Genomic DNA, 25017 nt, shown 5'->3' with positions numbered 1-25017 from the left:
GGAACTTTATTTTTTGCTGATGCATTTACTTATTTTAAACCTTAAAAGGGCCAGAAAATGTCCCGTGAGTAAGTGCTTTTGCCCAGTTTTCCAGAATAGCTTCCAATATCTGTCAGTTATTTACTACATGTCAAAAAAGTGAATTAACAATTTGAAATGACTTTATAGAGAACAAAAAAAAAAACACTGTAGTATAAAACATATTTAAAATAAGATGTTTTTGAGTCTTTGTCTTAATGTCCGAAAACAAGACAAAAATGGAGACTATGTACAGGCGTTTTTCAACTCTCTCCTCTCTGGTGACAAAGATGCTGATTCGCCAGCTTCCTGCAACAGCGCGAGTGAAATCACTGTAATAACCACACGTTGGCGTTGACTTGCAGTTGAAATGTCTCCAATAGCACAAACCTTTGCATAATTGCAGTAATGCAAAGTGCGTTTGCGCAAACGTGTCGTCTGTGATACGCTCAGTGTTAAAGGGTGAATCTCAATGGGATTTTCCTGGTTAAATAATGGTTCAAAAATAAATAAAAATGTGGTAACAGCTAAAATACATTCAGCTCCTAATAATGAAACCCACTATGGTGTATAGGGCTGGACACGCTGAACCAAATGGCCTGCACTCTGATAAATTGAAGGCAGTACTGGTGCCTTTAGTGCTTTAAATGTTTAGAAATGTTTTGCTGATGCAATTACGGTAAATGACATCACATGTCCTTGAAGCAGATTAGTTAGTTAGTTAAAGGTTCAGCGCCTTCACTATCGGTAGTAAAGAATAGCAGCACAACGCAACGTATGTAAAAGAGGATAGGACAATTAAAGTAATGAACAATCATATTTTATTTCATTAGCTCATTGAATAAAATACCTTCTCTTAAACCGTCACTTTAAAAGCAAGCTTCTTCACACATTCAGACATCTCCATTTTTTTTAAATCAGCTGATTCTAATGGGGTTTACGCAACAGGTGATTTCTTTTTAAGACTTCATACGCACAGACACACACTCAACCCTGTCACGTTACGTTCTTAAAAATGCTGCCATAATGCAAATGCTTACTACATCCTGAGAATCATAAATAATAATAATCAGAATAGTACCAAAAGCAAAAGTGCTCAGTTTGGCTTAGTGATAATATTCTTTGGTAAAATCTGCAAATTATTCAAGTTAAATACTAAAGATCATCAGTATTTGAAAGTGTATTTGAAAGAAGATAAGAAGATTAGGACGTAAGAGCTTGTCTAAGCCTCGTCGGGAGAGGCGGGGACACCAGCGAGAGCCGGGATGAGCCTCTCGTATATGCTGATGCCTCTCAGGAAGACTTGCTCGTTCAGATACTCGTTGTGATCGTGCAGCAGGATCGGTGTCTGGTTCATGGGCGAAAAACCAATCGCAGGTATACCCACCTGGATTCAAACAACGTGACAAAATCAAAGAATGAACATTTATTTACTAGAAGGCACTTTGTTAGGGTTCCTGCTGTGGACTCGTCCTGTGCCGGTACTTACCGCTCGAATAAAACGACTGTCTGTGGCGGCTGGAAATATCTCTTTTTCCAGAGTCAAATTCCTGCAGAGGAGATATTGACAAGAGACTTATGCAGTGACGCACTCAACACAGCTCTGTGCCGTTCAATCATTTTTATCATCTCTTAAGCATATTAGCTCCCTTAAATATTTTCTGAAACAATAGCCTTACTCAACTATAGCCTATTAAAAAAAACCTTAATTAAAAAAAAGGCAGCAATCCACTTTTCTCCTGATGTTAAGAACAGTAATTGTAAACAAAGTTCATTCTGAAAAGAAAAGCGGATTCTGGTAGCTCTGTGAACATTTGCAGCTAATGGAAAACCATGTTTTTGAGAACTGGCCACTCTATGCTGCTATACAAACAGATGTTTGTGTTCTGATTCTGTTGGTCATAGAATACAATAACTCAATTTTCAGACAACAATCCTTTGATAAGCTGAGTAGTCGAAAGGTAACATAAGCTTTTAGGAGAGGATTTAAGTACTTTGTAGGCTAGCATCAGTGGTTTGAATGTGACAACATTAGGTCATTTTATTACAGTACTGTGCAGAAATTAGATGTGTTGTTTTAGCAATGCTATAACAACAATAGAGGATAATTATTTCTATTTCACTTTACTGGAACACATCCAGAAAATATGTATGCAGTTTTTTGTTGTTTAAAAAAACAACATACTGGAATGGAACTGGAATGGAACCTTAATTAATGTTACTGGTAAATCCTGTGTTTGTCCTACTATTTCATTTAGAAATATCTGCTGTAAAAAACCTCTATTACGCCAGGTTTATTCAAGACATGCTGAGCATTACATACACATGTTGCACGAGTTAAACTCATTGACAGCTGGCTAATATATAAGACCAGCTTTAGGTCGCATCACTTCATTCCAAATTCCAATGATGACAGAATTTGACAGACAGAAAAAACAACAGAGCTGGTGGTGCCTGAAAACCTTGGCACAGTACTGTATATGTATTTATTCCCTGAGTACCGGCAGATTTTTTTGCAGTGGTTCATAGAGAGGAATGTGTGTGTGGTTGCATGCAGCCATCTAACGACAAAGCACTATCTGAACTTTCCTGATTGTAGCATATTTTTAGGCAAACCAATTATACTGGACAAGTAAATGGAGAAACTTGTTCTGGTCTATCCTTAGCTGTGTGACATGTCAGACAGAAACTATCCGAAATAAGACAGAAAAGAAGACAATTCACGAAAGCAAAGGTTGTGCTTTTATCACTCTTCTAAGCGCGTTGTTGTCAGATTGACAGGTAATGAGCTTATCCCCCGACTAAGCTTCTCCCGCAGTTGATTATGAGATTAACAAGATCAAACACATCACATACTGCAACAATAAAAAGCAATGGGGCGATGCCAGTCTATCATATGATGGCTGTAATATGTTGTCAAGATATTGTCGTCATGGAAACAAGACCCACACACACAGCAGTTGAACTTTTAACATGAAAAAGAAAGAAAGAAATAAAACCTGAACAGGTGATATATCAGCATGTACTTACATTGACTTGCAGGCTGCACTGAAGGCTCTCCACCAGGGATCATTCTCCTCTGTGGATGTTATGTTCTGGTTCATGTGTTTCTGCAAAGATTGCAAGATTTTTTTTTAATCCATTGAACGCCAGGAACAAACCAACAGAGTGCAGAGTTGAGGTGCACCAACCTGAGCAAATTTGTAAGTGACGTCCTCGCCTGCCTCCTTACACCACCGTCGGATCTGCCCTTCAAACTCCTGACAGGAGTAAATCATTTAGAAGTTTGTGTGGAGTTAAAGTTACGTTCCATTCACATTCCAGAAAGAAGTCGGGGGGAAAAAACAGAGATGCAACAGAGAAGCAAACCTAGTCAATAATAGGGCTATGACTAATGATTGGTTTCAGAATTGATTAATGACTGAATTATTCAGTTTTACTTATTTCTTTGTTACATGGAGCAAAGAAACCAGAAAATATTCAGTACTATGTGTGCTACTGATTTACTGTGAAACAAATATGACAGAAGAGCTTTTAATGGAATCCTAACTTGAGGTATGTAAGGTTGCTCTGAGTTTTGGAGTGGGAAATCAGAGTTCAGGGGGCGTCCCGTTGAAGGAACACCCTAGGACCTCTGAAAATTCCGACTTCTGACTACAAATGGAACGCAGCATGTTACTGGGTCTGTATGTATGAGCGACACAAAGTAAATCTACATCTTCACACCTGTAGATTTACAGTGGGCGGTATTCTGAGGTCAAAGCTGACGTCCATCTCGGCTGGGATGACGTTGTAGGCCACGCCACCGCTGACCATCGTCATATTAACCGTAGTGACATCGCCGAGCGTGAAACACTCGCTGGTATTCAGCCTGAATTTTACACACAAGGTAGTAACGACATTAGTGGTATTGCAACGGGTTACACTGCAAATCTGAAAAAACACAGACTCCCCTGTGTGAAATCTGATGTCATATGCAACCTGCCATTTCTTTAAAATAGTATATTAATAATAGTTATTATTTAGACGAGGTAAACGCTTGCATTTATATAGCATGCTGATTTCACTTGATCATTTATACCTATATAGACTACATGAATAGCTGTGTTTCAAGTAAAGAATCAAATGGTAAAGCTCGTGCATATTACAGTATGTAGAATATACTCACCTCTGTTTCTCCTTCTCTCTGAAGTCTAGGAATGAGTTCATGACGTGGCGCTGTAGAGAAAAAGACAATGTTTTGGATGATGGACAGTCATACAGTACGTGCGTTAACCCGTAGTGCTCGTGCGACACACATCTGTGCTGCAGGTGCACCCATGTTCATTTGCCGTGGGAATAATACACAACTCCTAATACATACACATCCGTGTTTTTCTTTTCTTTTTGTTCATAAAAACGAGCCAAGTGAACTTTGAACTGTGACGTGTTTCCAAATTTCACAAATTCAATCCAATTGTAAACATTTTCAGTACTTTTTGCTCAGGTGTTTATATAGTTGGTAGTTATATAGTTCTAACTTTTTTCATCAGATTGCCTAGGTTGTGCTGAAAAATAGTTATAAGACACTCTATAGTGCACATTTTTATAACCTCTGTATATACTGTATGTTTAAACATAGTGATGGAAAAAGGGAGCCAAAATAATCTGTGTTCTAAGGGTTAAAAAACAACGGTTGAATAACAGTGATTTAATACCTACCAGTTTCTCAGCAGCAGTGTTCTCCACAAACCGTGACCCGTGACCTGGACTACCCGGGCAGTGGACTGTGATCCCTGAAAAGTGAGACTGACTCCATCATCCTTCACAGTACGAAGCAGAACTAAGTTGAGAACTTGCATTATGTGAATTTTGTACTCACACCAGGGATTCCTTTCTCCATAAAACACAGTGAACGCCTCACTGGTGTTTGCCAGACCTACAAGAAATTAAAGAAACGCACAATCGTTTGGGCAAAGGAAAGACATTCATTTGGAAAAAATTGTGAGGTTCAATGCTCCTTCACACAACCAGAAACCGAAAATTAACACACAGATCATTTTGGCTTCAAAATCAATACCTGCTCAGGGAACAATTATGTTCTATGGACATTTCAATATTTCATCTTCACATCTTAACCCAAATGACCACATACTGTCTCTGACTGTGCACATTGGATCAAACCGGTTTGTTAACTAACAGCAGATCCAACTCACTAAGTAACCTTGACTGTGCACATTGGATCAAACCGGTTTGTTAACTGACAGCAGATCCAACTCACTAAGTAACCTTCAGTGTTCAGCTTTTTATTAAGTAACTTTGAAAAAAACAGTTACTTATTCACCTTCATCGAGGGCAAAGCCAATGTTTAATTTTTTGAACTCCGGATGCTTCACGAATGTTTCCATTCCCTTATGACCTCCAACTTCTTCATCTAAAAAGACAAAAAAAAAAAAGCACATTTTATTTGTCAAAGCTACATTATGATTCGCCAAATTGGACAATAGTGTAGTATGAAGAGCAAATGATGACCAAATTAAAAGCCATGGAGCTGTGCTGCAGAGCTCTGCCGGGAGGTAATGTTTTTAAGTCACCACACTCGATGTTATTTACAGTTCATTTCGGTTTAACAAGCCAGTGCAAACTTGTACCAGAGGCTGGTGAAGTAATGAAAATAGAGCTGTCAATCTGTCAGTTATTTTATTGATAATCAAGTAATCGTTTGGTCCATAAAATGTCAGAAAAGAAGAAGATTAAACAGAGCAGGTGAGGTGATGCCTGTGTAAACCACTAATTTGGTTGTATAGAGGCACAGGAATGGATGCGGGAGGGAAGAGAAAAAAATCTTACCAGGAACAAACATTAAGTGGACATTTCGCATCAGTTTCCGCCCCTCTGCCTTTAGTCTTCTGACTGCCTGAATGTACCTACAGAGCAAAACAACACATAGAGCAGAGATGTGAGAATAGGCACAAAAAAAAAAAGACATGCAATCTGAAGTGATAGGTTAGGATGAGTGGGTGTGAAAACAAGTGTGTCATTAAACATAAGTGAAGATCACAACAAAAACACTAGACACTAAATCCTGATCACTAAACAAGTTGTCAAGGCAGTTTATACCCACTGTATAGTCACACATTTCATGTCCTGTGATCCCCGGGCATAAATGTTGCCCTCTGCATCTTTGAAAGCACTGAAAGCATCGTATTTCCAATGTTCCTGGAGAAGAGATTGATATCAAATCCATTTTTTTTTCCGATATCTATTACAGGTAACAACAGGATTTTAACACCTTGAGCGTATGCAGACAGTGTACCTGGAAGACAGGTACAACATCTGTGTGGGAATTGAGTAGGATCGATTTCAAGCGTGGGTTCATCCCCTCCCATGTCATGATGGACACGACTCTGCCCGGACAAACCTACAGGGTGAGAGGACGACACATGAAAAAATGATTGAAAATGTCACCATTTCGTAAATAAGATAAGTATTATTTTAACTTGGGTGGCACACACCTCAATCTTTGTCAAAGGTAGCTCAAGCTCTTCTGCTATCCTGTCCAGGAACCTTAGAGCAGCATCTATGATATGTCACATAAAGAGAATGTTTGACTGCTCTGCAATATCAATAACGGAGTTAATCTTTTCGGCATATTATTCAAACAAATGTCCTGCTGTTGTTAGTTGTTGTGTTGACAATGTTGGTCAGGTCACCAAACCAGGACAGGAAAACAATAGGCAGCACTCTTAAATAAGTCAGTGCTTATTAGTTCCTTCGACCGAAGACCCAAAGTTTCAAATCAAATCAATGTCTGCAGACACCGCCCTGCTCAGCAACTTAACCTCGAAACACAAATTATTACACACACACACAAGTGGAGTCATTTAAAGTCTAACTTGGGTATAACCCAGATAAGACATGGACTTTGTGACACATAATGCGGGTATTCCAGAACTCGCCAGGTGGCGCGTAAACAAAACACTGCCATACTGAGAAACAGAGAGTTATGCTTAATCAGCACTGTGATAACTAACTGAACAATGGGTTTGGATTTAACGGACAGTTGTTTGTATTTAAGCATTGCATACTACAGCTTTAAGATTCAAACATCAACCAACCAAGCAGATGGACTAATGTGAAGCCAAGATAAACTTAGTTAATCTTCCCACTGGAAAAATATCAGACCCAAAAATCAAACATGTGACACTTCCACAGGACGTTGGCTGAATGCAGTGTATTGTGATGAGGAGTGTGTCGCTCTTACCATAGTCAGGCCGTGGGTGGACAGTTTTCAGACGGAGATATTCTCTGAACAGACTCACAGAAGAATCCTCTCCTCCGGGAAAACTCCTCTGTCCTCCTCCCAGAGCCGGGCCATCTTTGTCAGGCAACATGGCTCCGATTTATCCACTCCTCTGAGGACCCATGAGGGGGGGAATGTTACAGTCAAGCTAAGCATACACGCGTCAGCGGGATAATACAGTTAGCCTACAGTACAACAAGTGACATTCTGTTCGACTTCATTTTTAGCTTCTTTGTCTTCAAAATTGTCGTTTGGTTTAACACAAACAAGCTGTCGACACCTGCCTCAGGTTCCACTGGAGGAACAGTGGTGTGCAGTCAGCTAGCTTGTTTATCGCTCTCTTTAAGAAAAAAAAGCGGTGGAACAAGCTACAGCTAAGTAGCTATAGCGACAAAAAAAAACCCGGATAAATAACCTCGAATTTAAATAATATTCAGCGAACAAAGCGCATTAATTTACTCCACATTGAATTATTCCTCTCAGTGGTACTCACCGTAGTTAGAAGAGGTGTTACCGTCAAGTTTACGCTGTGCTGTGTCAGCGCTAAGTGCGTTAGCCCTTCAAAATAAAAGTACACATTAGTACTACACATATTTGTAGTAGTTATTTGTAGTAGTTGGCTGGATTATTCATGTTCTAATATTTTATCCCTGGTGTATGTATTTGTATTGTATTCTAAAAAAGAAAAAAAAAACACACACATTTTTTTAAACTTGATTTTAATCCTTGATCTTGCTTTGCAATTGTTTTAAAATGTCATATTGTTGTTTGATTTTGTAAAGTGCTTTTAAATACCCTTTTAAGCACCCTTTATTATCATCATCATCATTTACCACTATTATACCTACCTACCTACCTACCTACCTACAAGGTTATTATAGTTAACAGAAAGTAACAAAATAATGAAAACTTAAACTGAAATAAAAATAAAAGATTCAAGATTCAAGATATTTATTGTCATAGGTTCAGTTAAGACAGACTGTCACACTGCACAATGAAATTCTTAATTTGCACATCCACCGTAATCACAAAAAAAATGATATATTAATATAAAAATATATTTATATAAAGTCAACACAGTATAAGGAAAAAATATAATTTAAAAAAAACTAGAATAGAATGTAAGCTAAATGTACAGGCTAAAAATATAAACCTATGTTTAAATATAGATTTAAACTAAACATTTGACTTAAGTATAAAAACAGCAATAGAACCTTCTATAACAGATCTATAGTAAGCCAACAAGTCGGACAATATTGCACGATTATTCGAGTCTTGATGAGGGAGCTGTTCACCAGCCTGATGTCCTGTGGGTAAAAGCTGTTTGTCATCCTTGTGGTTCTGGATCTCAGACTCTGGTAGCGTCTGCCTAATGGCAGCAGCGTGAAGAGTCTGTGCTGTGGGTGTGTATTGTCTTTTATGATGTTGTGTGCTCTTCTTGTGGCTCTGGTGGAGTAAATGTCCTGAAGTGAGGGGAAGGATGCTCCAGAGATGGACTGTGCAGTTTTGATCACGCGCTGGAGGGCCTTCCTGTCTTGGACAGTGCACTTTCCATACCAGACTGTGATGGAGCTGGTGAGGATGCTTTCGACCATGCATCTGTAGAAGTTGCTGAGAATTTTGGATCACATGCCAAATTTTCTCAGCCTCCTTAGGAAGTACAGTCGCTGCTGAGCTTTTTAATCCTCTGCTGTGCATTGTGAGACCAGGTGAGGTCTTCGCTGATGTAAGTCCCGAGGAATTTAAAGGTTTTCACCCTGTCCACTTCTGTCTCACCTATGCACAGTGCTGTACTCTCTTCCTCCTTGGGTCAATGATCATCTCCTTGGTCTTTTCTGCGTTCAAGGAGAGATTGTTTTCCTGACACCAGGCCACAAGTTCAGCCACCTCTCTTCTGTACGCCGTCTCCGACCCACCAGTGATCGATCCTATGACTGTGGTATCATCTGCAAACTTTAAGATACTGGTGTTGTTCTGGGTGGACACACAGTCATAGGTGACTAGACTAACTTGAACTGAATTTACAAAGCCAACTAAAACTAACTCAATTGTAGTGAAAATGTGCTTAGTGTTTTCATCTTTGTCCATTTATTTCACACCTTTTGGGTCCATGTGAAGTGTATTTATTTTTTCTCTGCTAGGCTATTTTGAATGGTTGTATTTTCATTAATAATAGCTTTCAATTTCAATGTCCTTTCTCTTACTGAATTTCTGTGTTGACAGAAAAATGACAAATGACAAAACTGCTGTAAGGAAAACGTTATGTGCAATCAACTCTCTACACCAGTGCAAAAATGTTACTTTTCTCCACCTTTAAGTAACTGAAAAAGCACTGTGGTGGAGAAATATTCAGTGCCATAAAATAGAAATGTGTTTTAGCTCCTTATTTAATTAAGGAGCTAATTATTACAAATAATTATTGTACACTTCCATGTGAACTTGACACACCAAATGTCAAAGTATTTTAGGAGTGTGTTGTTCTTGCTGTTAAACCGGTTTCTTATTTTGCGCATGCATTTTTCATGCTGCATACAAATGACATACAAAGCCCAAATGAAGACAAACAAAGCGCACAATTTAACCTTTATTTGAAGCTATGCACATCTTATCTTATTTCAGGTTTGTTTTCTGCATGATTGTCCAAACTTATTGCAAATATATTACATTTAACTTTATAACTATACAAATAAACATGAGCTTTTTTTCTGCTTCTTCTTCTTCTTCTTCTCCTCCTCCGTAATGTTTTACTCATTTTTAATAGTTGTTTGCATAAGAAGGGGGCGTGTATTTGCCCAGAGGCCGGAATGATTAGCACATGAACATGAAGCAAACGGAATCGACTGAGACTACATCACACCTGCTACTTCGCATATTTACAGCAACCTTACATGTCACCTTCAAAAATGGCAACGTAGACGCAAACACGTTCCCTAATTTCACATGCAAAGAAAGACGACAAACACATGTAGCTACAATATCACTGATATACACCTGGGATGCTATTTTTTTTTTTATTATTATTATTTTATTTTATTTTTTTAAACAAGCTTAGCTGAACTAGCATCATGTTGGGTGATAATATGGAAAATGGTAAAGAAACCTTTGTAACCACGGAAATATTAGGTCGTTAAAGTTACTTAACAACATAATATACCCTTTACCGTGTATTAAAACCCTACTCCTATACCAATGATCTTCGGGTAATGATCAAAACAGTGTAACGTCCCATGACCACTGATTAGAGTTTGCCTTTATGCTTCACCCCCATCTTTTCTGTTCCATCTCCTTCATCTCATTTCAGCTTGCTGAGGAAGTCAATCAAGCCCTGGTGAAACTCTCTGGGTTTATCCATGTAACAGGCATGACGGGCTTCTTCTAGCTTGAGCACAGTGTAGTGTGGAAGTTGCATGAGGTTCTTGTGGGACTGGGCACCCAGATTTGTATCCAGGGCTCCAAACACAATCAGAGTGGGAGTCTGGAGTGAGAGACAAAGGGGGGAGTGAGAACAGGGTTCCTACAGCTTAAAGCAAGTTCAATTTAAGACTTTTCTAATGCCACTTTAAGACCAATTTTACAGCAAACAAAAACAACAAAGCTGCCCAAAACACATTAGTTAGGGACAACTTTGCCCAAATGTTTATTTCAACATAAACATGACTTTTTGCTCCACTGCAAGAGTTAGAATATCTAATGTGATGTGCTGGCCGAAAACTGTTTTGGGAACTGTTACCAATTATTTTGAGATTTTCACTTACAAAAAATAATCATAAAAACCAACTTGTTTAACATGTTTAAAACTTTTGAAAGCGGGATTTGAGACATTTTAATACTAACTAAGGCCTTGTTTTTAGATTTATGAATTCAATGCCTTTTTAAGGATCCCTGGAGATCCCTGGGAACCGTGGACAAGTCAAAGAGGAAGACTATCCATCATAGAAATAATTTTACACATGAGTAGTCCAGTTTTACACCTTTGTCTCTGCTTCTGAAACTGGTTATGGAAACTGACATTATACTGAACAAAATATCATCATCTCACTACACATCCTCACATATTTTTTGAGGATGTGTACAAATTGCCATCATAAGTTAAAGACAAGACCAGAAAAAAATAAGGTCTAACAGATGTTAATTTAGCAGTGATTTATCATATTCCTCATGCTATAATCAACAATATCATTCATTTTGACTCGATACTAGAATTCCATGTGAAAGGGTTCAAGCTTTTAAATAAAGCTTTTATTATTCATCAGTTTATATAAAAGGATTTCCCAAGTAACAGTAAATATCCGCTGACATAAACATTAATAACTGGTCTTACAAAAACACAGCACTGTATGCTAAAGCTTCCATGCCTTCCTTGAATGCAAGACAATACACACACTCTGCATGACTTTGGTTTATAAGGCTCTTGTTGGCTTGTGTCCTGCTTATTTATGCACTGATCTTCAGAGAACAAAACGGCTTGCGTTCCAATTACATTTTGTACCCGTCTTCTCCCCGTGTACGGACCGAAATGGCCCCTCTGCTTGGAATACCCTCCAAACTGAACTAAAATGATCAACATTCGTTTCACTGGGAGGTTTCCGCGCTATCTTATAAGACCAACAATGGGAATCCACTGACCAGTGGCTGTGTTCTTAAATTGTTACTGCAACCATCACTTTTATATTTAAATGTTTGTTTTGTAACTGTTATCGCTCTGTTTTTTATCAACTATGACGTGTGCTGCTGCCTTTCTTGGCCAGGTCACCCTTGTGAAAGAGGTCTTGACCTCAATGGGTATTTTATCTGGTTAAATAATAACCAGATAAAATAAAATAAATGATTTAGATAAGGTTAAATTAAAAAATAAATAAAAGACTCTCCGTTGAAGAAACTAGCCGATTACTGGCCGATTACTTTATGGGATAATAAAAAAAGTGATGTCAAAACTTCTCCTTAAACTTAGACCTAACAATTTAAAAGAAAGGCAGATAAATGGATAACAAAGATTTTGGGGAAAAAATGTCTAACTGTGTCATTGTGTATCAAATACTTTGTGGTAATTTGTTTTAGCACAAACAAGATTAGATGTTTATTCGATTGCACTGAATGGCTGAAAGGCCAACTGTGATAAAGGCCTGTCACTTCTCTTATCTTCTAGAGCCCCCTAGTGGGCATGAATTCATGCCTCACTTCACTCATGTATAAAGTGAATGGTGTAAGTTTGTCACAACCGCTGTTTGTTTGAATCGCCAATACAACATCACTTTCACTCACCTGGATACTTTGGTACTGCTGCTGAGTGTAACTTCTGGTACCGACAGGTGCGATGGGAATGAAGCCATGTAGCTGCGCATTGTTCTTCATGAAAAAGGGGAGGGAATATTGTCCACTCATGGAGGGGCTCAAAAGCACAGGCGCCCTGACGCCCAAAGCCTCCATGAACCTTGACAGAAGGTCCACTCGACTCTGGTCAGTATTTAGAGCCTCTGAGTTTGGGGATTGTCCATACCCTTCAAGAAGATGAAGAATATACGTCAAATAAATAATGCTGTCTAATAAATTCATTAAATGTGATGTGAACATGCCCAAATCCCTTAGTTTAAACACTGACACAAGACCCTGGCAACAACCGTCTCAAAATTCAACAAAACCATCTGTAAATGTGAAACTACGAGTGTTTAATGGATGAAGGATATTGGACTTCTTGCCGAAAATCAATATATCAGTATATCGTGAGTGCTTGGGCTGATACTGATACTAGGGCTGAAACAATTACTTGAATAATCAATTATTAATCGATTACTAAATGAATCATCAGCTATTTTGACAACTGGTTTCAGGATTTTGTCAATATTAAAACAAGAATTCAGATAGTTTTAGCTTCTTAAATGTGAATATTTTCTGGTTTCTTTGTGCCATATAACAAAGAAATCATTAAAACTGAATCATTTTCATTTGTGGACAAAACAAAAGACATTCGAGAACATCATCATTTCTAGGTTTGACAAACACTGATCAAAATTTGTCTACATTTTTGGACATTTTATGGACCAAACGATTACTCGATTAATTGATTATGAATATAATCATTAGCTGCAGCTCCAACTGCTACCAGTATATGTACATATACATTAATAGAAGTCAAAGATGAAGAAGCAACTTATTTAGCCTACTATTCTAAAGCCAATATCTGGCAATACCCATATTGTGCATCCCTACAAATTTTAGAAATGCATTTAAAAATAAAAGTTATTCTTGTTTTGAATGTTTGAAAACTGAATTTGCACATTCAAGATTGTACCGTTTGAAGACGAGTCCTTTACAACAAATTGAAAATGTTACCGTGATTAAATGTCCGTGTATGATATGAAAACAACTGACTTACAACCCAGTTTCATGGTGATATGGTTGCAATAACGCAAGAGTACTATTGTTTATGTGTCACAAGACTTCATACCTGGCAGGTCCATGGCCAGGGCCTGATAACCATTAGCTGCCAGCAGGGCCATTGTGCCGAGTTCTTCCCAGGTTTTGGATGTGAAGGCCTGGCCGTGAAGAAGCACCACTTGCAGCCTACACAAAACATTCATTTCACTTTCACAGATGTTCTCAACAAGCACAGACTAGACTAAAGGCATGTTGATTTGTATAGGTTATTAAGAGCAGCGTCTGTTTTAATATGCACTTAAGTCAAAACATCCTGTATTGTGTGTGCACTCTCTTTGATACTCGGAAGGTCAAAATGTCCGACTAACCTCGGCACTATCTGTCGTCCAGCACCGTCAATGGGTAAAGCCTCTCGGAAGAACAGTGGTGGGTCTCCAGGCAGCTGTCCGGTGCGAACGGACACGTTGACATTCGGAAGAGGAGGAGAAGTGGCCATCAGGCTCAACCTTTGAGCTTCAATGGACGGCTCCATGCTGCCCTGACGGATGGACGGCAGCAGCAGGTACAGCAGCAACGTGGCCAACAACACCAGGGCCAGAACAACAAGACGATTACGCAAGAAATTCATTTTGACGAGAGGGGGAAATCCTGGACAGAAGTGGTAGAAAGTGCAGAGACTGAGAAGCCTTCGTATATTCCTTCCGTATTTGTTTTACAGTGCACAAGTCAACAGCTTAATCACATCCAAGGTAATGAAAACACAGTAGTTCAACCAGTCTCTCGTGACGATAGTGTTAACCGTCGCCCTTAATGACAAACAGGAACCAGGATATAAGCTGATGATGCCACACCATCCACCAGCAATATAATTATGGGTAACACTTTATCATAACACAAAAATACAAAATTAAGACCTAGTAGCATGTACTGCTCGGCAGCTGCGGGGTAGTTCGGTGAAATATTTGCAGGTAAAGACTTCACCAGACTAATTAAAAACAAATTCTCTGATTTCAGCTTCTTAAAGGTGAATAAAAGTGCTTGCTCTTCTGAGAGAGAGAAACTTTTGAACAAAAAAAAACAGCTTCGGGACGTCTTTATTTTTTAAGTTTAGGAAACATACTGTACGGATGAAACAACTAATCATTCAATCGTGAAAATAGTCGACCGATTAAATTGATTATGAAGACAAATGTGAGTTGTTGCACTACATTAGTCAGGTATAGAATTACCCAAACACCTGAAAACACCAGCAGCTCCACAGATTCTTTCTCACAGTGCTTGAACAATGCTCTGTAACATTATAGGACTGATAAAGTGTCATAAGAACATGCGGGAGAAAAAGGCCCAACGTGTAACAAGTTAAGAGACAACTAAGCCCACAAAACGAGTGACACTGCAGTAAAACACAAAGCTGACATTAGCTTGGTGTGTGTCGCTCCCTCACACACAGGCTGCATCACTTGTGCACACAATGGGACGATGTAGGAGATGCAGAGGGAAAACATACCGACACAGAGGAGACAAGTAAACACGGTCACTGACAGAAGGACGAGGCACGTCGCTTTGTCCTCATGTCTTCTTCTGCATCGCTGCTCGTCAGTGACTGGAAATGTTGCTGGACGGGTCGGTGCAGGTAGGAGCTCGTTTTCCGAACAGAGAAGGAAATCGGTGCCTCATGCTAACCACATTACGTTTGTTTTGAAGGAGAAAGAAAACCACGACATTAAGTTTAAAAAGATGGATAATAGACGTGTACTGTCGCACGGGGGGGGAAGAAAAATCGAGAAATGCATAGAAAACCTGTTCCGTGGATATCAGCTTCCTACCGCGGTCTGCTCTGACCTGAACCGTCAGTTTCCCGTCGGATCATACATCAAGCTGCACATATTAAGCGCAAGTACCGTCAGCATGCGTCATTTCCTTAAACGTTAATAAATAAATAAATAAACAATAAAAATAAACAAAAGAAGAGAAGGAATACTAAAGTTAAAAAATATATAACTTGATCAAATACAAATACACATATTGTCTACGTAAATTATAGTTAGTACGATGGTCGTTGGACACTGATATAAATTGAAGAATTTGATAAATATATATTTATCAAATACTTCAAAACATATTAAAAAAAATATGTCTACATTTTAAAATTAGTCTAAAATATGATGTGTTATTTTGTTTTCCACATTTTATGCTTTAAATCCACTTAAAGTATCATAAATGACCTTGGTGTAAATATTGCTTGCATCACTTTTAATGTTTCTCAGTGATTTAGCAACTATTTCCATTTTTAAAACACTTTTATATAAAGAATATGCCTGTGCAATACTGAAGAAGCAGTAGTTTATTTATTTATTTACGTGTGAATTTTACTTACAATAAAATAGTTCCACTGGACTGCAGATCACATGAATAAAGCCAAAAAACTTGACAAGAACAATTTCATTCAAAATTCATTTAATATTGAAATGATTTTAGGTAAAAAGATGAATATCAAACGTTTTTAAGTACAAAAACTCAAAAAATGTTTTGTTTCCAGTTTGGTTTCAAACAATGATCCCTTTATGAAAAAAAAAAGAAAAAGAAAGAATTAGCAACTGGACAAAATAGTTTCTACAACAAGGAGATGAATATAAGACACAAGTAAATTAATGTTCAATCTGAACAAAGCAGTTGAATGAACAAGACATTGTGGGGAAAAAAACAACAACACACACTCGCACAATTCCTTCAGGATGTTTACATACATATGAATCAAGATTTTAGACAATTTCTGTTTTAACACTTCATCCAACATTATATTTTCTGCGTGTAGTAGATGTACTGTAGCTATTCCAGCTTCTCCTCTGTGAAATGTAAAATGCTCAAAAGGCATTCAAATCAGACACTTGAACCATAATAACTTATTACTTTCTACATGAAGCGGCAACAACCCAACCCAAACCCCTCACATTATCTCCAAGGCTGACTGAGACTTTACACACATTTCACACAAACCAGCACTCTTGACAATAGGTGAGGGTGAGAACACTTGAAAACTTAGTCACTAGGTACAAAGTCAAAGCTTCAGCCTCAGCTCCCTCCTCTGCATCATGATAGTCCAAAACACCTAGAGTACAGTACATTACGAGTGATGCCACGCTGATCCACCCAATTGATCTCCTGCTTAACCTCCCCTCGCACTTGAAAAAGAACCTGAGATAATGAAATTCCTCCAGATAGGGCAGCAACTCACTGCCAACCCAAACATCAAAGAACCACGACTGTCATTACCACCAGCTCACGCTCGGCTGCAAAGCTCTTTAGTTTTCCATGGGAGTCTTAGTCTGATGATTTCAGCAAAACTGCATCATTTTCTCCACACACAAACTGTGCCTTGAATATCCTGACGATGAATATAACAAACAAGATTGGGTAACCTTGGCATCCAATACTCAAAGGAAATGTGTTTATTCTGGTCTCTAACTTGGGTGTGATTGTGTTTGTTTTAACCCATTATGTGCTGAGATAATGGCAAATTAATCTGAGATCTTACACGACAACAGAGCTAAAGTGAGGTTAAAATTCTCAGTCGACACAAATCTCACATGGCACATTAAATGGGAAAAAAAGTAATACACTGAAATATACTTACTGTACAGCTACAGGCTACTGTATCCAGCAAAATACCAGAATAGAAAATTAAAGTGCAGAATTAAAAAAATAATAATAATAATAATCCACCATGCATATAATGTTCTATTGCAATACTGTTTATCCAGTTAGTGAAAACAGGAACTCATTTCTAATTGTAATGTACCGTCTTTGAGCATTCCAAAGAGAACAAATATATATAAAAAATGATAAATATAAAACTGCCCAGCTAGTTTTAGCAAAGATCTGAAAATGTAATCAAAATACACAGTAAACAAAATTGTTATTGTTATATTGCACAGACTCTGATCATTACTTACTTATAGGTTAATATAGATATCGCTGTATAAAATGTGAAAACTATATATAAGCCAATATTATTTTCCAAATAATTACTTTGGTTACTTAAGATCTGCGTATATAACATTTTAGAGTGTGTCTTCAATAAAATAAACAAAAACTTGATTAGGAAATGACCATATGTATCACACAGATTGTTTTTTTTGTTTTTTTTACAGCACTGTGCCCAAATAAGGCTGAGATGAACAATAAAGCACAAACCTAATTAATAATCACAACCCTGTAAACAAAAGATTACTGAGTAGCCCAGTTAAGGCACAACTCTGAACTCAAACAGGCAGGTCCAGCCATGTTGTTTGTATAAGCCAAAGATAACCGACGACATCATAATTTGTCAGTCTCAAGGTTACAGTCGTAACACCCGACAATCATCGACAGCTTTGCAATATTAGGCAGCAATGTGACAAGGCAAAAATAACTAAATGGTACCATTTTATTGCAACCACCATAAGACTCAAATGTACCCAGAATGTACCCCACCACCATTTTGGCAGGAAACTGTGTCGTTCAAATCAGCAAGGCAACTCAATTTCCATTATGTATTATGTAAAACACAGGTTTTGTGATATATTGCTCAATCTCCATGGATTTAAAGTGATGGCTTGAAACCAGCAGTGGCACTGTTTTCCTGAAGCTATTCCTGCCAACATGGTGGTGTAAACAAACCGTAGCCCTAGAGGCATCAGTGTGGTGTTGTGTCCAATATTTAAAAAAAAAAAAAAAGAAAAGAAAGAAAGAAAACAAAAGCAGATCAATAAAAATGTTTTTACATGTCACTATTCATAGGACATCTGTATCTGTAGGCACAGTCTGGAGGTCAGGGCCAGCATGGAACATGACAAAGGCCTTTCAGAGGTAAGATTTGACTTTCAACGTCAACTGATCTGTGTAAATAATCAGCTGCAAGATTACTTCCAGAAAGCAATGTTGAGGATCCCTCAGTGCAGATTGACGGACAAAACTATTTATTTAAATGGCAAAAAAAAAGATGAATCGATCGCTGTCACAATTGCATTAAGTCTAAAATGTCCTTTTCAAAACTGAGAGAGGAAGGTAATAGTCCTCAGTGTAGCAGAGTGAGGAGTCCTAGTGGAAGTAAAAAGCAAAGGGGCCAGGTCCCGAAGACAGAGGAGGCTCTATTCTGCCCTCTTTCTTTCTGAGCACAAGCCTCACCCCTGTACCCATGGTAGCATTGGCACTGGAAGTGTGTGTGGTAGAGTGTGAGCTCAGCTTGGCCAGGCACTCCTGTAACCTTCAACAGGCCACCCTGACTGGTGATGCTCTGTGTCGAGGGGCTGAGGTGTAGGTACACATCCTTGTCTGATACTTTGCGAAGACAGCGGCCGTGGGATTTACACATTAATTGACTGCACTGCTCTGCTGCTGTGGACACATTGAGCAGGTACCGTCCCAGCGGTCCCTGAAGGTACTTATTTAGGACGGAGCAGCTGTCCTGGAGGATACAACAACAAAGTAATGTTAACCGCACAGTACTGGATGTAATTATTCATCACTCAAACTGATGGAAATTAGCTTCTTGTTATTAAAATAGTAGAGTTGGTGGCAGCACTTACACTGTTGCTTCCATAGGATGTGTCCCCCCAGAAGATCACGCCTGCAGCTCCAAGAGCAACACTCTCGCCGATGGTAGAGACCAGATCCATCTACAAAACATAACAGACAAGTTCAGAAGTGTAGCATACAACTGACATTAAAAAAAAAGAAAGCAAAGCAGAAAACAAAAAATAGATAACACTTTAATACATAATTGTTACTTTGATCAACTAACCTCACTTAGGAGTGTCATTTCATTCATATAAGTGGGTCGGGTATAAACAAAAACAGGATTTGCTAAGCCATCCCCAACAGACGCCAGGCGCATTGCCTCCTTCACCCTGTTTCGGACAAAGAGACGTCCATACTTTGAAGAGCGCAGTACAGAACCAATGTATATAGACGGGAAGAATGCTGTGCATTCCATCCACAACCAGTTCAGTTGATCATTGCGTTCCATCTCCACATGAGGGCAGCGGCCTGTGTAGTTCTTCAGGCCACTTTTGTAGTCGTGGTTGTAACAATCTGGAAAGAGGTAGAAGCCCCACAATTGATTGGGCCTCAAATTCTTGGCGTGTTTTAGAGTTTCCAGCATGAATTTGCGAGCCGATAGCTCAAATTCCTGCTGTGAAACCTTTGCCACTTGTTCTTGGGTCCACTTAGGATTCTTTTTGGCCACCATTTCACAAGATTTTTTACGATACACATCTTTAATGTCCCAATTTCGGATCCATAGTGGGCGCCACTCCTCCCAATCGATAACAGCCAAACCTTTTGCCTGTGGCTCACGTATGTATTTCTGCACATCGCCAGGCATCTTTTTATGGTGCTGAGTGAGACTGGCAAGCTGTGGAAGGCCTCCATTCACTGTAGTGCCATCGCGCTCATAAAAAGGATACAAGCCAAGGCGCTCCTTATAGAAAATGGTGAGATTCTGACGCACAAAGCCCTCATTGGGGGATGCCACAATGTCAAACTGGTCCAGAGACAAAGTTACATGATGCCATGGAGCACACTCCTGTGTTGGGGCATTCCAGGCAAGAACAACTGGCTTCTGGGAGTATAATGGCCATCTTGTCTGCTTTATGTCTGCTGAACACAGGACTGTCCACAGTGCAAACAGAGTCAGGAGAAAACATGGCAGCTGCCCAGCTGTAGTGAGGAGAGAATGAAATACAGCCTCCATGGTCACTGCTCACCTTCTCTGTTCTTTCTCTAAAAAAAATGACAAGATTTGTTAGATTCAGTAAAATAAAACAAAACAAACGTTCCATATATTTCTCTAAGTGGCAGAGAATTAGATTACTTACATATTTGACAAAAAACAAGTATTTTTTTATGTTATTATCAGTGAAACGACTGTGAAACATGCTGTCAGAGCTCGCTGGTTTATCCCTGCAGCGAGAAAATAGAGAGTGACTGCCGGGCGCTCGGCTTCATTCACCGGTGTGCTGTCGTTTAATTTGAGGGGCCATCTGGTGAAAGCAAGTTGTCAAAAGTCGTGGTGGAAATAAGGAAATATTGAAAATGCAGCTTGTCAACAATCTCTCTCAATGGTAACACCAACGAGTAATATTCTCCATTAATGGGACGATTTACATTTAGTGGTCTTAAATTCCACCGCCACGAAATCTGCTTGTCTATTTTGGCTCAAGAACAATAAAAATAACCCATTTTAATGGTTGCTGTGTTTGTTGATGCCATCATCTTGGTACTCGGCACTCCCCTCAAGAGGAAGTGTTGTGTAAACACCCATACTAATGCACAAGATGCACTGAGGAATGTAGGGCAGTGACAGAGATGACGTTTGGACAGACGTAAAGGGAGAATAAATGGGTGTTAAAAACAGATGTGCAAACATGCACTAAATGAGTCATCTTTAATTCCAAAATGAAAGCCAATAACTGAAGCTCAGCCCTATCTAGGTATCTAAATATTGCTTAAGATGTCAAGCTCTTTTTCTTATTAAGTTAAAATGTTTTTTCCACACACTATTGGGGGCCCTGTGGTGATCAGGGGGCCACAAGCAGTCACTTAGTTCCCTTATGCTTTGGGCCAGCTCTGATTTTAAGTAACAATAACCAACTTTCAGATGCAGTGAATGGAACACTGATCACTTTTTAGTGTTTTACTTAAAAGATAGTTTGACAATGTTTACTACTAATTATTTTAGACACTACATGCAAAATGGGTATAATCGAGTAATTATAATTAAATACAAATATATTAATTTCAATTATAGTGCAATAATAATTTGTGACTGTAGACATAAATATATCCTACAATAAGAAGACAATAAAAATAGCATAGATGCTTTAATAGTCAAGTTCCTCTTTTGATTTCCTGTCCCACTTTGCTTTGACAATCACCTTTGAGAGTGACAGTGGGTTCATATTCTCTAAAAACATGTTTCCTCTTTTGTCGGACCCGAGCCACATTCACCAAACTTCACTGAATTAGCTCTCAATGTTTCATTAAAACCAATGTGCTAAGTTAGCTGCTAACGGGTTATTTCTACTTGCTGTTCAATCTGACCTGCTGCTTCGGAGAAGCCCACGACACGGGTGTAGTGGTAGTAGTCCACTCGCGTGACCATAAAATAAATCCCTTTTCCACGGTCCTGCCATGTGAAAAGTAACAGCCATAGTCAGTTTAATCCATGTTGTCTGAAGACTCCACCGCTCAGCGTTAGCACGAGGCTAACAGGGAGGCTGCGGCAACAGCGATGGGTACAGCGGTGACAACAGCTCAGCACATCTACTACACACAGGGAGGAGGGGGAGGGGCTTCCGACCCACAGCTTCCTCTTCAGTTGAGTTAAGTTTAGCTTAGCTTAGTTTAGCTTAGTTAGGAATAATGTCTAACAAAGTACAAGAGCAGCTGAAAAGTATTGGAAACATTATACTGTAAAGTATATTCATATTCTACACAAATAATGTTGTATGTTATATATTTCTATTATTTCTTATATAGCTTTTAAGCTATACTATTGTGTTGTATTTTGTCTCTGTTCTGTTGAACCCAAGTCTAGCTTTATTCTTATTTTCTTGTAAGAAAAAAAAATCTTTCGAGTATAAATTTGTAATATTAAAAAAGTTGTAATATTATTAGGTGTTTTTTTTCTTTGTTGTTTGACCCTAAAGCCACCAAAGCAAATTCCTTGTATATCAATAACTGCTTCGCTCCTTTATTTTATTTTATTTTATTTTATGACGAGAAAAACTTCAACAAAACCATCACCCATCAGGTATTTTGAGGAAATAAGTAGAAGAAAAAAGAAGAAAAGCTATGTTGAAAGCATATGTTTTGTCATTTCCTGCTTTTTATGTTGTGAAATTGTGTTTGGTTGGTGGATGTCACAATATGGTATTTATGGTAAAGGAGTTATACAATCTACAGCCATAACATATCAGTGAAGACATTGCTGTGTGATTCAGATGTTCCCTTAATCCCGTAATAATTTTTTTCAAATGTACAGATTAATTTAGATATTTTTTTTTAACATGGGAGATGGTGTTATGATTAAATATATCTAGATTTCTTTCCACGCCTTTCCAACATGGAGACATTCAAAATAAAACATCAATTACAAAATCAAATTACATTATAAATCAAATTTGTGCAACCCTTTATTTGTGAAAATACAAAATGGCACATTTTACTGTTCGATCTTTCTTTCCAGAGGACATTTCAGGCAGCTTTTCTGATGGTATGTCTCTCAATAATCTGTAATCTAGTCCAGAGTTGACAAGTCTATGTATAGTGTTTTTTTTTGTGTGGGTTTGTGGAAATGTGGTTGAGGCATTTTCACAAATCAGATGAAGGTTGTTTTTTTTGTGTGTTGGGGGGAAAACAATTGTGAATGCCTCGTTTTTTAACAAAGAGGATTTCAGACATTGTCAATACAAACAACAGAGAAGCAGTTTCCACTTCAAAAGACACAATTCAGATATAAACAGTCAAGAGTTACTTTGATTTAAAGGTTGTTGGCAGCTGTTGTACTATACATTTGAGATTGAATGTGATCTCATAATGCATTTTGGCAAATGTGTGTGTGTGTGTGATGTTAAAAAGTCAAACAATATGATTCTTTATAACATAATGTTTTTAAAAATACTTTGTCAACATATATCCAAACACTTACCAGCTACTATACTTCCTCTCCTCTCCAAAGGAAAGTAGATCAGTGGAGCTGATCAGGGTGCGTGCATGCAGGTATAAAGCTTGTTATTCGCCTGATATTATATTCCATTTAACAGAAGCGAGCGCTGTTTGTGCTCTGTTGAAAATCACCACTGGCTTGAACTTAAATGTCCAGGAGACTCCACCTCAGTCGAACTATGACATGCATGGAAATGACCTCACTACCAACTTTTCCTTTTTGAATTTGTAAGCAGTATGAAGGTAACTTATTCAAAGTAATCATCATTATGTAATCACAAAAACACATTCTTTAAGGGCAGAGAAGGTAAACAGACTTTACTGATAAGCTTTTGTTAAAGTTAATGGTTAAGGAATGACGTCAAAATGGTTTGAGATCTCTGCTTGAAGTTGTTGACACATTTCAACACCATATTTGTAATGTATTCATGATTACACATTAATAATATATTTACTATTTATTTATACACATTGAAACACTTGCTGATAATAGTTTATTTTCTGTTCTTATTTTTCTGTTTTTTTTTAGACCACTGGTTTCTAAGAATGTAAAAAATTATTTCTCTTTTTCTTTCTTTTTTTATATTCTTTTTTTTTAATAATAACTCCTTCACTTTGGGAATTTCATGTTTGAGAATGTGCAAACATTTGTCAGCAAAGACAAACCACATACGTGTGGCGTACTGAGTCAACTGTTTTCTTTCCAACATCGCAATTCTCTGCCCATCCCTTGAATATTATTACAGTTTAGTAAAAGTAACTGAATTATCATGTCTCTGCAAGACTGGTTTGAGGATAAAGTTTGCCCAGAGGACACATGCTGAGCAAGTTCATTTTGGGAACACAATAAAGCGGAGTGGATTTTGGCGCAGCCCTCTTTATCCTTTAAGGGGCGCAATATCAGAGATGGCTTTGCAGAAACCCCTTTCTCATTATTGAGATTGTGTAGATAACCTTCAATTCTCTCAACTTTGACCAGACACAATCACCTCCATAAAATGTTGTGCCTTTATAGATCCAGTGTGCTGTGTAAATAATAAATTTAGGCATGATATTGTTGAAATTGCACTTATATTTCTCAAGAAATTTTATGTTTTGTAAAATTATCCTTCAGTAAATGTAAAACAAAGGAGAAAAAACAAAGGGGTTCTTGTTGTTCATAGGTTATTATGCTATTATTTTACTATTTTTACTGGTCCGGCCCCCTTGAGATCAAATTGTGCTGTATGTGGCCCCTGAACAAAAATGAGTTCGACACCCCTGTTCTAGGCCATATTTTGGTCAGTAGGTCGTAAGCAATGAGTTTCTTCCATCAAATACTGTTTATCCCCAAACTTAGGCCTAAATTGCTTTCTTATTTTTCAGTGAAATTCAACATTTGAAAATTATTATTTTTATATTTAGTAGTATGTGAACTCCTCAGTCTCCTGCTGACTTTTTTTTTTTTACTCCTTTGAAAACCTTCCCACAACATGACGTCTGTGTCCTTAAACATCAACAAAATCCAGACGTTTACACTGGAATCATGATGGGGTTTTTCTTTTTTTGCTTACCCCACAGTGCCTGATGACTTGTGATGACTTGTGCACATGCTGTTCAAAGATAATGGAAATGGAGAAAAAAAAAAGCCATGA

At 38.2% G+C, this 25017-nt stretch overlaps 3 protein-coding genes across 5 annotated transcripts; all 3 read right to left on the bottom strand.

The window, feature by feature from the left end:
- Positions 1 to 822: 822 nt before the first annotated feature.
- LOC122768796 (aminoacylase-1A-like) lies at positions 823 to 7855 on the bottom strand. Of its 2 annotated transcripts, none has more exons than XM_044025025.1 (15): positions 7794 to 7855; positions 7262 to 7412; positions 6513 to 6577; positions 6314 to 6418; positions 6122 to 6216; positions 5848 to 5924; positions 5342 to 5431; positions 4880 to 4936; positions 4720 to 4793; positions 4187 to 4236; positions 3745 to 3889; positions 3210 to 3278; positions 3049 to 3128; positions 1508 to 1568; positions 823 to 1405 (listed from the first exon to the last, which is right to left on the bottom strand). In XM_044025025.1, the coding sequence occupies exons 2-15, from the start codon at positions 7389 to 7391 to the stop codon at positions 1241 to 1243; spliced, it is 1263 nt and encodes a 420-aa protein (XP_043880960.1). In that variant the 5' UTR covers positions 7392 to 7412; positions 7794 to 7855; the 3' UTR covers positions 823 to 1240. The 2 variants fall into 2 exon arrangements, with proteins under 2 accessions (XP_043880960.1, XP_043880961.1); XM_044025026.1 differs by lacking the exon at positions 7794 to 7855 and adding an exon at positions 7585 to 7783.
- Positions 7856 to 9871: 2016 nt separating this feature from the next.
- On the bottom strand, positions 9872 to 15545 carry abhd14a (abhydrolase domain containing 14A). Of its 2 annotated transcripts, XM_044022968.1 has the most exons (5): positions 15183 to 15545; positions 14044 to 14323; positions 13746 to 13861; positions 12563 to 12798; positions 9872 to 10775 (listed from the first exon to the last, which is right to left on the bottom strand). In XM_044022968.1, the coding sequence occupies exons 2-5, from the start codon at positions 14301 to 14303 to the stop codon at positions 10593 to 10595; spliced, it is 795 nt and encodes a 264-aa protein (XP_043878903.1). In that variant the 5' UTR covers positions 14304 to 14323; positions 15183 to 15545; the 3' UTR covers positions 9872 to 10592. The 2 variants fall into 2 exon arrangements, with proteins under 2 accessions (XP_043878903.1, XP_043878904.1); XM_044022969.1 differs by lacking the exon at positions 15183 to 15545 and having other exon boundaries at positions 14044 to 14606.
- A 456-nt stretch (positions 15546 to 16001) lies between these two features.
- hyal2b (hyaluronidase 2b) lies at positions 16002 to 22001 on the bottom strand. Its single transcript, XM_044024859.1, has 4 exons — positions 21758 to 22001; positions 19458 to 20437; positions 19243 to 19332; positions 16002 to 19121 (listed from the first exon to the last, which is right to left on the bottom strand). Exons 2-4 carry the CDS (start codon positions 20406 to 20408, stop codon positions 18732 to 18734), a joined length of 1431 nt encoding a protein of 476 aa, XP_043880794.1. The 5' UTR covers positions 20409 to 20437; positions 21758 to 22001; the 3' UTR covers positions 16002 to 18731.
- Positions 22002 to 25017: the final 3016 nt, after the last annotated feature.

This window comes from Solea senegalensis, linkage group LG4, assembly GCF_019176455.1.
Source record: "Solea senegalensis isolate Sse05_10M linkage group LG4, IFAPA_SoseM_1, whole genome shotgun sequence".
Lineage (NCBI taxonomy): Eukaryota > Metazoa > Chordata > Actinopteri > Pleuronectiformes > Soleidae > Solea > Solea senegalensis.
This window is presented reverse-complemented; position numbering and strand designations above follow the sequence as displayed.